The sequence below is a fragment of the Rana temporaria genome, chromosome 2 (assembly GCF_905171775.1).
Source record: "Rana temporaria chromosome 2, aRanTem1.1, whole genome shotgun sequence".
Lineage (NCBI taxonomy): Eukaryota > Metazoa > Chordata > Amphibia > Anura > Ranidae > Rana > Rana temporaria.
In genome coordinates this window covers 64831698-64844782 of record NC_053490.1, presented here as the reverse complement: position 1 = coordinate 64844782, position 13085 = coordinate 64831698, and the positions used below count along the sequence as shown (strand labels likewise).

The window sequence follows — 13085 nt, the reverse complement described above, 5'->3', positions numbered from 1 at the left end:
CGGAGGAGATCGGGTGCGTTCGGCTGTTGACTGGGGTTGCGAGTGAGGGGAAAAATCTCCTTCACCCGTCCCCATAGCTCTGCTGGGCGGAAGTGACGTCAAAACGTCAGTCCCGCCCAGCGTCTTAAAGAAGCCTTTTTTTTTTTTTTTTTTTTTTTTTTTTTTTTTTCATTTGAAAAAATGAGTTTCAAATTTTTTTTTTTTTCTTGCATTTTAGTCTAAATATAAGATCTGAGGTCTTTGACCCCAGATCTCATATTTAAGAGGACCTGTCATGCTTTTTTCTATTACAAGGGATGTTTACATTCCTTGTAATAGGGATAAAAGTGATGATTTTTTTTTTTATTTCAGTGTAAAAAAATTATAAACTAAATAAAAATAAATAAGAAAGCAAAAAAAATGTTTTTTAAAACGCCCCGTCCCGACGAGCTCGCGCACCGAAGCGAATGTATACGCGAGTAGCGCCCGCATATGAAAACGGTGTTCAAACCACACAAGTGAGGTATCGCCGCAATCGTTAGAGCGAGAGCAATAATTCTAGCCCTAGACCTACTCTGTCACTCAAAAAATGCAACCTGTAGAATTTTTTAAACATCGCCTATCGATTTTTAAGGGTAAAAGTTTGACGCCATGCCACGAGCAGGCGCAATTTTTAAGCATGACATGTTGGGTACCATTTTACTCGGCGTACCATTATCTTTCACAATATATAAAAATATTGGGCAAAATTTATTGTTGTCTTATTTTTTTATTCAAACAAGTGTGTTTTTTTTTTTTTTTTTTCAAAAAAAATGCGCTTGTAAGACCGTTGCGCAAATACGGTGTGACAAAAAGTATTGCAATGACTGCCATTTTATTCTCTAGGGTGTTAGAACAAAATATATATATAATGTTTGGGGGTTTTAAGTAATTTTCTAGGAAAAAAAACTGTTTTAGTCTCGTAAACACCGAATCTGAAAAACAGGCTCGGTAATCAAGTGGTTAAAGTTATTGTAAAGTCTTGTTCTTTTTTTTTTTTTCTATAAAAATTACAAACCTGTTATTGCCTGCTCTATGCAGTGGATTTGCACAGAACAGCCTGGATCCTCCTCTTCTCGGGTCCCTCTTCTGTGCCTATGGGCCCATCCTTGCACAGTAAGTAGCTTGCTTTTTGGGGCACCCAAGTTGAGCTGCAGATCCCTGTGTCCATTCACACATGGAGCTGCGGTTCAGCCCCCACCCCCTCTCTCTCTCCTGATTGGCTAAGTGACATTGGTTAACATCAGTGGGAGACAATGGCGCAGCTGCTGTCTCAGCCAATCAGGAGAAAGAAGCGTCCCGGACAGCAAAGAGAATTGTTGAAAGAGGTGGGGCGACGGTAATAGGGGGGCTGCTTTTTATCTTGATGCCTAAAATACCTTCTGAATTTACAACCCCTTTAATCTTAGTTTGGACCTCTCAAGTAGATTTGAGTGTTTGCAAAGATCAGACATGAAATATGAATAAAGCATATCCCTATAGTGGTGTACTTGTCTCAATTAAGAACACCAAGTGTAATTTCTGTCTGCTGCTTTGTTCCTCTATCACAATGAGTCACTTCTGGCACCAAGAGAAAAGTGGTGACACAGGAGGGATCTCCAGCCGATTGACAGCCTCCGAGCTGCTGTGTGAAGGGGAGTGTGTCCCTTCCCTCCAATCGGCTCTCAGACCTCGGTGTATAACTTCAGCTCTCTTCCCCCCCTTTTTTTTCCTAAACTCTCAGACAAACTTTCTCTGCAGTCTTCTCTTCTTCCATTCAAAGTCCAGAATTTATAAACTGGTACAACGTTTGTAGGTGGATTCATTTATTTTTCCATCTGTGTTTTCACCTGAGGTCAGTCACTTCACTGGGTATATGTAAGGGTTTACAGCCATTTTATATTAATATGCAAAAAAATAACTTTTTTTTCTTTCTTCCAACTGAGGTTCCAGTGGTTTTCTTTTACTTTCGAATCACGTGAAGGTTGTTTACGACCTATAGTACAGCTTGTACCTTCTCTTCCATTTAGTGTGTATGGGCTTCAGAGCCAAGGTAGCATGGTGTGACACGCCCCATGAGAAAAGGTTGGAACTGTACAAATTGTCTTGTAACATTCTGCTCTGTTCCGAAGTGTTGGAATTTGGGGTGTTATGAAAAGTAGAACTTTTGCAAATGCTTTTCTCTTTATGTACACGGTTATCGCTGCATAAATGTTCAGGGTTTGCAGACCTGCTCTGTTTGATCTAGCTGTTCACTGTGATACAGCTGTGACTGGGTACTAAAGCAGCCATACATGTATAACATTTTGGCTGAGCAGGGTGAAATCTGCAGGTGGCTATGCTGGCACCACTCGGCTTGACCACCTTAATCAGAAGATTGAAGGGACTGGGCAGAAAATTGTCGTCAGCCTATTTGGATTAAGGAATCTGTCAGATTTCTTTATGTACAGCCCACAGGCTTAAAAGAGAAGTATGGGATTTTTTTTTTTTTAATCCCATATTTATTCTTGCCTAAGTGCATGTAGCATCGGTCTGATGCATCTGTCCCCCACCGCCTCTTCACTCAGAACCGAGTAACCGACCACCACCGATGGCTTGGTTCTCTCGCCTCCCTGAGCTGAGAGCTGCTGCCCGACGGTCAGCAGCGCTCCTCCGTGCTCATTGGAGCGCTAAGCTGTGGAGGAACGGGGAGCGGCCATCTCAGAGGCTCGCTTAGACTGCCATCAGTCTAGGTACCTGGCAGACCCAGACTTCCGAAGTCGGAATGACGTGATGCCTGGACTGATCTTGGTGATGCCAGCAGAGAGCGGACTTCAGACTGCTCTCTGCTGAAAACAGGTCACAGGACAGGAGTGCAAAACACTCTCCACTCATGTGACCCATAGGAGAATTACAGCCAAATGAGCTCAGGCTGGACTTCTCCTAATAAAGTAGTTGTAAACCTCAATCATGAAATGAGCTTGTACTGTATATCTGCAGTCGTTTATTTTTCTATCTTAAAAGCTCTAAGGCAGGCTGTGTAAATTTATTTCCTGCAAATACGCCCCATCAACGTAGACGGGGCAATTGTCTTCTCCCAGCAAGGACAGCCTTCGCCAGGAGAAGACAGTGATTACTGCAGGCAACTACAGCAGCCGCTAGTAATAATCACAAGAGAATCCAGCTGATCGATCAATTTGGTACATTTAGACTGCCCATTAATGGTTTGAATCTCTGCCGACTTCCTGCCTTAGGGCTCATGAAGGCGCATCGCAAAGAATCGGCTCCTACAGGATTTTTTTTTTCTCTTCCTGGAAACTCCCCTCTGTTAGCCAATATGTCCATGCACACTATGGCCTGTTCAGGAGTTTACAGGCATATGCTTACAGGCAGAAAAAAACCCCTACCAAACTTGCGTTTTTTGAGAGGAGCTTTCGAGCAAAAAAAGATGTCAAGGTGCTCAAAAAAAAAAACGTGAAAAAGCTCAAAGATTGAAAAATGCACAAAAAAATATATAAAAATTTGTGGAGGGTTTGTGAAAAAAACCTTATGATCAAAGAAGCACAACGATGCACAAGCTACGTCAAGATTTTAGGTAGACAAATACAGGCTCAAACGCCTGTAAAAGCAGCCTTTTTCTTTCTGCAGTGTACATGAGCCCTAAGTGTCTCTGGTGCTTTTGTTTCTCTGAGACTCGTAAACACTAAGAAAATCGGGTGAACATTTTCATCCAAAGAATTTTCGGCAGCTGGTTGTGAATTTTCGTACCAAATTCTTTACTGGACAAACTCCTCATACTTCTCGTACTGCAACAGAACAAACGATTTTCGTTTTTGTGTACCGCTTTCATACAAGAAAAATCTGAAGAGACTGCGCATGATCAGAAACAATCAACAAAAAAGCCTTTTGTCGTACGAGAATATTCGCAAGAATTTTCTTTTATTGGTTCCGTTGCTGTGAAACATTGAGAAAAATCAGACGAATGCCCGATTTTCCTATAGTGTGTATTGGCATGAGTCGCTTCTGAGTTTTCTCGACACTTGGGCCCCTTTCACACTGAGTCTTTAGCGCTAAAAATGGCGCCTATATTTCGCCTGAAAAACTCCTGCACTGCATGCTCACCGGAGGCGATGCGCTGACGGGACCGCTCCAAAAGTCCTGCCAGCAGCATCTTTGGAGCGGTGTGTTTACCGCTTCTTCCCATTGAAAGTAATGGGAAACCGCGGTAATACGCCTCTGCAGAGGCACATTGCTGGTGGTATTAACCTTTTTTCGGCTGTTACCAGGGGTTAATACCGCACCACTAGCGGCTGAATACCACTGCAATTCCGACGGTATAGCCCCGCTAAAAATAGCGGCGCTATACCGCCACCGCACATCCCGCCCCAGTGTGGAAGGGGCCTTAATATACATTTTGTGAGGGGGAGGGAGGAAAGCTCAGTTCACAGCTTGTCTATTAACCACTCCACCCCCTGAAGAATTTACCCCCTTCCTGACCAGAGCATTGTTTGCAATACGGCACTGCGTCGCTATAATGGGCGGTTGTGCAACATTGCACCCAAACAAAATTGACATCCTTCCCATTTTGGTGGTATTTGATCACCTCTGTGTTTGTTTTTATTTTTTTTGTGCTATGAACAAAAAGAGCAATAATTTTGGGGGAAAAAAATGTTTTACTTTTTGCTATATCCTCAAATATATATAAAAAAATTTCCTCGGTTTAGGCCGATATGTATGTGTTTTACATATTTTTGGTAAACAAAATCGCAACAGGCGTATATTTGTGCAAAAGTTGTAGCGTCTACAAAATAGGGGATAGATTTATGATATTTTTTTTAATTTTTTTTTTTTTTATTAGAAATGGCGATTTTTATCGGGACTGCCACATTATGGCAGACACTTGACACTATTTTGGGACCATTGTCATTTATACAGCGCTATCAGTGCTATAAAAATGCTCTGATTACTGTGTAAATTACACTGGCAGGAAAAGGGTTAAACACTAGGGGGCGATCAAGAAGTTAAGTGTGTCCTAGGGAGTGATTCTAACTGTAGAGGGGATGGGCTATCACTGCTCCCAATGACGGAGCAGTAGATCCCTGTCATATTGCTAGGCAGAACAGGGAAATGCCTTATTTACATGGGCATCTCCCCCGTTCTGCCACTCTGGGACACAATCGTGCACCCCGGCATTCATCACGAATGGCTCATTCAAACACTGCACATGGGCAGAGCATTCTCTCCGGCACTGCTGCTACAGCGGGAGCTCATATGAAAGAACCAAGCTGGTCACTGGGGGAGAACTTAATACATCCAGCCCATCCTGCGAAGGGGGTCAACTACTAAAGATTTTTTGGTAGGGCTGCACATGGCATTCTAATACAGAATGTGTTCTTGTCCAGATCACCAATGCAGCCACCACATCCAATTGGTAAGCTGCAATATGTTACATTTTTGGTTAAATACTGCTTTAGAGGGGTTGTAAAGGTTTATTTTTTCTAAATGGGTTCCTTTTTAAGCGAGTGCATTGTTGGTTCACTTACCTTTTCCTTCAAATTTCACTATTAAATGTTTTTTTTTCTTTGTCTGAATTTCTCACTTCCTGTTTCTCCTCAGTAAGCTTGCCCCCATCCAAGCCGTTCTGGCTGGGGGTTAGTCGGCCAGAACAGCTTACTGAGGAGGAACAGGAAGTGATAAATTCAGACAAAGAAAAAAATCCTTTAGCAGGGAAACCTAGGGTGAGTGAATCAACAATGCACTAGCTTAAAGGAACCTATTTTAAAAAAAAAGAAAGCAAACCTTTACAACCCCTTTAAGTCTCTCACCTTTTTTTTTTTTTACTTTTACATTACAAAAAATAGAGTGTTGGAGAAACAATGATCCTTGTGTAGTGGCTTTATCACAAGTGTGAACTGGATGCTGAGATTTTACTGCTATAGGCTAAGAATGAAGAAAACAGGTTGGTGATTCCACCCGCTAGCGTGACAAAACGAGAAAAAAATATTACTTGGGTTGACTGCCTGGAACCTATGAATCTCAATGTAGTAATCCGATATGAAATATTCAGTTTGTCAAAATGTTTCGTTCAGTGGCTTAATTTTCAATCTCCTTTCTTTTAGACTATGCGAAGACACAGAAATGAAGTGACCGTCGAGCTGCGAAAGGTAAGTCACAAGAACATAAGCTACATAAGTCAGATGTCTTTTCCCACCCTGTCTATATGTCAGAATGACTGTGGTTACTTACTCTAGTTGTGTTTTGAAAGATAAGTTTAGTGTATTATTGAAAGAATAGTTGCATTAGAAATGTATTTTTATCTGGAGTCCAGCTTTAATTAACTGCAATGCCTCTCGTTGGTTGGATTGCTGTATCTGTGCTCAGTTGCTGAAGCCCTGATGTCACTATAGACCTTTCTGTCAAGTAACCAGTTCCTGTTTACCTTTCCAGAACAAAAGAGATGAACACCTTTTGAAAAAGAGAAATGTTCCACAAGAAGAAAGTTTAGAGGACTCTGATGTTGACGGAGACTTCAAATCTGTATGTCGGCTTATTTGATTTATTCTTTTTGCATACTTGATGTGATTTAATTTCTATGCATGTTTGAGTTATCCGACGACCTCATCAAAGGCTTTGGATTTTTGTTTTTCCTTTTGTTAACCACCTTAATAGTATGTATGTATGTGTGTGTGTGTGTGTGTGTGTGTGTGTGTGTGTGTGTGTGTGTGTGTATATGTATGTGTGTGTGTGTATATATATATATATATATATATATATATATATATATATATATATATATATATATATATATATATATATATATATAGTTGTGGCCAAAAGTTTTGAGAATGACACAAATATTAGTTTTCACAAAGTTTGCTGCTAAACTGCTTTTAAATCGGTTTCAGTTGTTTCTGTGATGTAGTGAATTATAATTACCGCACTTCATACGTTTCAAAGGCTTTTATCGACAATTACATGACATTTATGCAAAGAGTCAGTATTTGCAGTGTTGGCCCTTCTTTTTCAGGACCTCTGCAATTCGACGGGGCATGCTCTCAATCAACTTCTGGGCCAATTCCTGACTGATAGCAACCCATTCTTTCATAATCACTTCTTGGAGTTTGTCAGAATTAGTGGGTTTTTGTTTGTCCACCCGCCTCTTGAGGATTGACCACAAGTTCTCAATGGGATTAAGATCTGGGGAGTTTCCAGGCCATGGACCCAAAATGTCAACGTTTTGGTCCCCGAGCCACTTAGTTATCACTTTTGCCTTATGGCACGGTGCTCCATCGTGCTGGAAAATGCATTGTTCTTCACCAAACTGTTGTTGGATTGTTGGAAGAAGTTGCTGTTGGAGGGTGTTTTGGTACCACTCTATATTCATGGCTGTGTTTTTGGGCAAAATTGTGAGTAAGCCCACTCCCTTGGAAAAGAAGCAACCCCACACATGAATGGTCTCAGGATGCTTTACTGTTGGCATGACACAGGACTGATAGTAGCGCTCGCCTTTTCTTCTACGGACAAGCCTTTTTCCTGATGCTCCAAACAATCGGCAAGAGGCTTCATCGGAGAATATGACTCTGCCCCAGTCCTCAGCAGTCCATTCACCATATTTTCTGCAGAAGATCAATCTGTCCCTGATTTATTTTTATTTTTTTGAAGAGAAGTGGCTTCTTTGCTGCCCTTCTTGACACCAGGCCATCTTCCAAAAGTCTTCGCCTCACTGTGCGTGCAGATGCGCTAACACCTGCCTGCTGCCATTCCTGAGCAAGCTCTGCACTGGTGGCACTCCGATCCCGCAGCTGAATCCTCTTTAGGAGACGGTCCTGGCGCTTGCTGGACTTTCTTGGGCACCCTGAAGCCTTCTTCACAAATGCAGTGGAATTTTTTTTTATGGGATTAAGTTAATTTTCATGGCAAAGAGGAACTTTGCAATTAATTGCAATTCGTCTGATCACTCTTCATAACATTCTGGAGTATATGCAATTTCTCATCTCAAAAACTGAGGCAGCAGACTTTGTGAAAATTTGTATTTGTGTCATTCTCAAAACTTTTGGCTATTTTTTGGCTATATATATATATATATTATTATTGCGGTGGTTATACGGGTATCATGGCTGAAGCTACATGCCTGATCCCAGGGATTGACAGAGGAGTAGCAGATACAGAGCGATTGGTAAGGTGGATGAGTCTGGCAGCAGCATTCACAATGGATTTGGGGGGGTAGCATATGTAGAGGTAAGCCAATGAGGAGGGACTTGGAATAGTCGAGGTGACCAGGGAGTGAGTTAAGAGCTTTGTTGTATCATTGGTTAGAAAGGGGTGTATTTTGGAGATGTTGCAGCGGCAAGATTTGGACAGTGATTTAGATGCGGGGCTTAAAGGTGATTACACCTAGGACCTTGGCATGTGGAGATTGTTTGCTTGTTTTTTTTTGGACAGATCAGGGGAAGACGTGGCGGAGGAAAAATTGTTTGGTTTGGGATAGATTGAGTTTGAGGAAGTGGGGTGACATCCAGACTGATATCTGTTAGTAAATTATGATGCGTGAGGAGATGGAGGGAGTGAGCTGAGGGGTAGAGAAATGGATTTGGGTGTAGAGGTGGTTTTTGATGCCATGGGAGGCTATCGGCTGACCCAGGGAGGAAGTGTAGCTTGAAAATAGAGGCCCAAGAACGGTACCTTGGGGGACCCCAACAGAGAAAGGTAGAGGAGGGAGTAGAATTGTAAGTAACGCTAAAGGTGTGGTTGGATAAGTAGGAAGAGAACCAGTGAAGAGTACAGTCAGTCGCTGAGACCAAAGACGTGGAGTTTTTGGAGGAGGGGGGTGGTCAACCATAACAAAGGCAGCAGAAAGGTGTAGGAGTATAGAATAGTGTCCATTGGTTTTGACCATTAGTTTAAATATAAACCTTCAATAAAAGCGTAAATTTGTTACCTACTGAATGTACCCATTCACTGCTCTCCTTAAACTAATTTAACTTTTTTATGCTTTCTTTTCAGCAAAACGTAACACTAGAAGCAATACTACAGGTATGTGCATTTTTTTTTTTTTGTTGACTACTTGAAAGCTATATAACCTAGCTTTTTTAAGGGCAAATTTGTCCTTTTTAAAGAGGCATTTCTCAACCAGGGTGCCATGTAACGTAACTCGCTTCAGTTAAAACTAAGCAGCAGTTTCCAACTGTTTAACTCTACAATCGTATGACTATTGTAAGTTTGGAAACTCCCAGTTATTTTTGTAGCTGAACACTAGCTGATTGAAAGCCATGACAATATTTAGAAGAGTTATTGCCATTTTACTTGAGCCCCGAATTTCTGTGGGCGCGTCCCAGCTGTCCTCTCCTTGGAGTCCTGGCTCCCGCTGCTGTCAATCAAATCCAATGACGTGGGCACCAGGGGGCGGGGCCAAGTCATACACTCGGCGTCTATGGACTCCAAGTGTATGACATAGGAGCGCACCCGCAAGGTAACCCCCTCGAGAGAGCTTCCCATAGGGGGTTATCTATGGGGGGGGGCGCCGTGGGACCCCAAAACAGGTGGATCGGGGCCACTCTGTGCAAAATTAACTGCACATTTCAGGCAAGTATGACTTATTTGTTTTAAAAATAAAAAAGGAAGCTTTTAATGTCACTTTAAGCAGGTCACCACTCGCTGTTATCTAGCAGCCAACAAAGGAAAATCTCCCTGTTGAATTTCGTGGCTGTATTGTGCCAAGACTGCCATTGTTTGCCACCATGCCTTAGTATTTCTGTAATAAGACATATTTGTAGGCTGTCATTGCTGATTTTGTTTGATCCAAGTCACTGGCCCGAGAACAAGCATTTGAGTTCATTCGAACTTTATTTTTATTACATATTTTGATGAAAAACGGATGTTAGCGGATCGGATGTTAAACGGATCGTCCGCTAACATCTGTTTTTCGTCCGTTCCGTTTTTTTGACGGAAGAAAAATAGGGTTTTCTTCCGTTCAAAAAAACGGAGCTTAACGGAGACGGATGTTAGCGGGTGCTCATCCGTTAACGTACGCTATCCCATTGGAAAGCATTGCAGTCCGTAAACGGACGTATGAAAAAATGGACGAACGATCCGCACGTGTGAAAGGACCCTTACTCTCAGAAGTCGTCAGCAGTAATAGTCTACGTTTGTTGCAGTTTAGGCAGAGGTGCATACTAAACCCAAGAACAAAAATGTAATCTTGCAGTTTACCAATCCTTGGTTGTGGTGACTGCCTTCGTTTTTCTTTTTTTTTAATCTCTACCCCCCCCCCCCTTTTTTTTATTTTCCCCTGCCTCATCTCCCAGTAACATACTTGCTGTTTTAGGGTGCTAATGTTCACTTGCCCTAATATATCAGAAAAATGTGACAGAACAAAAAAAACCTCCCCCTTTCCTCGTAACATAGAGGGGTGGGGTTCTGGAGTCCTCAGATGATTAGGAACAATGTAAAAAAGAACAGCTGACAAGATTTCTGGTGCGATTAGCAGGTATTTCTTTGCACTTATTAAACATGTATCAAATAAGGCTTTTAATGGGGTCTTAAACACGAGACCAAGTAAGAGAAGTTAAAACTGTTATACAAAATATATCCACGTAGGATCCATATCTGCTGACTGAAAAAACGCTTAGTGTGTTACCATGAAAACATGCATTAGTGTCTAGTTTAAAAATGAAACATCAGTGCTATGAATGATTATTGAAACTCTCGCACTACAATAGCTCATATTGATCTTACAGGAACCTCTTTGTCCAAATTCCTGCACTTATGACTTTGTTTTTTTATCTTGTAGAATGCAACCAGTGATAATCCAACAACCCAACTCAGCGCTGTACAGGCGGCAAGGTAATACATGCCACAATTTGATCCACTTTGTATTTGTTGATAAAGGCATGTTACACCAATATTTGGGGTATGACATGCATATAACATTCACTAATCTCCCCCCCCCCCCCTACTTAAACTGTGTTCTCCCAGCCACCCCACTTGAAAAGGATAAGATAAGTTCACCTTTCGTAAAATGTTACATCCATATTCGTGGCGTAACATTATACAATCTAAACGCCCCCTGCTCTGAGAGCACAGATGTATGGGTACACAGATACACTGACAGACCTACATGTCTTGGCGATCTGCCTCTGCCTGTCATGCTTGTGGCTGTCAGTCTTATGCCTCATGGGACTTGTAGTTCTGAAACAGCTGGAGGTCCGCTGATTGCTTATCCCTGCTTTAGAGACTCCAGAAACAAAAAATATGCTTTTTTTTTTTTTTTTTTTTACCTGCATTAAAGTGCATTTATTTTCAAGGGGTGGATTAGTTTAGCATTTTTGTATATGGCCAGCCTATTTCAATATCGCTATGGAGGATCCAGCAAGGAGGTGAAACACTGACCTGCTTGTGATGAGGGAGGTTTTGTATCGCTGACAACGTACAGTTTGGGTATTTGACAATGAGGGAGCAATGCTTTCCTGCTAAAGCTTGCAACGGAATGACTCGTACAAACAGATGGGAGTTCGCCCTCTATATACTTACTGATCAGGGCCTACAAATGCGACATCCGCTTAAAGCTGAGTTCCACCCAAAAATGGAACTTCTGCTTTTCGGATACCCCCTTCCGGTGTCACATTTGACACCTTTCAGGGGGGAGGGGTGAGAGTAGATACCTTTTTTAATACAGGTATTTTGCTCCCACTTCCGGGCATAGATACTTGAGCCACCTGCAGGTATCTACGCCACTTTCGGCACCTTTTCCGCCCCACTGCCTTCTAGGAGACACACAGGTCCCAGACGACAGCAGGGACCAGTGGGATCGCGCAGCACGAGTCATGCATGTGCAGTAGGGAACCAGTAAGTTCATTTCCTGATTCCCTTACCGAAGATGACGGCGGCAGAACCCTTGAGCTGAGGGATAGATTGGCTTCGGGCACGCAGGACATGCAAATGTCCTTTATTTAAAAAAATAAAAGGTTGACCTCTGCTTTAAGATGTTTTGGACCTTTTGGCCACAGCAGTCTTATCTTTGCTTTTAGCTTTAAGAGGCCAAGAATTTTAAATCATTGTTGAAATGAGTCAAAATCACTGCAGTGATAACTAAAAGGCATTTTTTTTTGTCTTAATCTTCCTGAAATTTAAGTCGCTTGAAACTGGGAGATGATTTAAACCATGGATGAATGCTGTGGTTGGAAGGTGATAGTCAACAGAATTTCCAACAATGTGACATTCACTCATGCAAGTCATATTCAGTGTTAAAGTGGTTGTAAGCCCTCTCTGACATGTTTTACCTACAGGTAAGCCTAGATTAAGGCTTGCCTGTAGGTGTTTGCAATATCTCTTAAACCTATACGGTTTAGGAGATATTTGCCACAAAGAATGCACCGTTGTCTATGGCGCATTTGCACTGAGAATGGCGTTTTTATCAATGGATAATGCCGGCTTTGACGGAGTGATGTCATCGCTGCTCTGGCCAGAGTGCCGGAGGGGGATACGAGGACAGCTTTGGGGGCTTTGATCTAAGGTAAGTAATTCATAATGAGCTAGCATGCTAGTCTTTTTTTTTTTTTTTTTTTTTTTTTTTATATATATTTTGGTGTTTACAACCGCTTTAATATGGCTGGCATTGGTGAGATAAGGAGATAGACAAAAGAAAATAATCTTTATATCTAATGTGCAAGTATGGCCAACTCAACATATATATTTACAGACCACACACGAGAACATGGTCTCTAAAGCATGCACACACACTGATCATTTTCTGTACAATGTTCTGTTGCAGAAAGCTGTTATCCAGTGACAGAAATCCACCCATTGATGACCTCATAAAATCCGGAATTCTGCCCATATTGGTGAAATGTTTAGAGGCAGATGATAAGTAAGTATGAAATGTTGATTTCACTTGTTTTTTAAAATTATGGAGGTTGTCACTGATCTTCTGAACATGTTACCTGGCTGTTCTTCCTTGACCCAGGAACCGGTATGCCGATCAGGAAAAGATTAAAGCCTTTTATCTGCATACCTTTTTTTTCTGATTTGGTGACTAAAAACGAAAGTATTAAAGCCAGAGGGTTAGCGTGACAGCCAGGTAATTGGCATTTAAAGAATAAGAGAAATCTTTT

General features: G+C 41.8%; 1 protein-coding gene across 2 annotated transcripts in view; it reads left to right on the top strand.

Moving 5' to 3' along the window:
• KPNA3 (karyopherin subunit alpha 3) overlaps positions 1–13085 on the top strand; it is a 65371-nt gene that overhangs the window by 23105 nt on the left and 29181 nt on the right. For both annotated transcript variants that reach the window (XM_040340284.1, XM_040340285.1), the window contains exons 2-6: positions 6096–6140; positions 6424–6513; positions 8980–9009; positions 10766–10818; positions 12746–12841. In XM_040340284.1, the coding sequence (XP_040196218.1) occupies positions 6096–6140; positions 6424–6513; positions 8980–9009; positions 10766–10818; positions 12746–12841 (314 nt within the window). The remainder of the gene's footprint in view (positions 1–6095; positions 6141–6423; positions 6514–8979; positions 9010–10765; positions 10819–12745; positions 12842–13085) is intronic.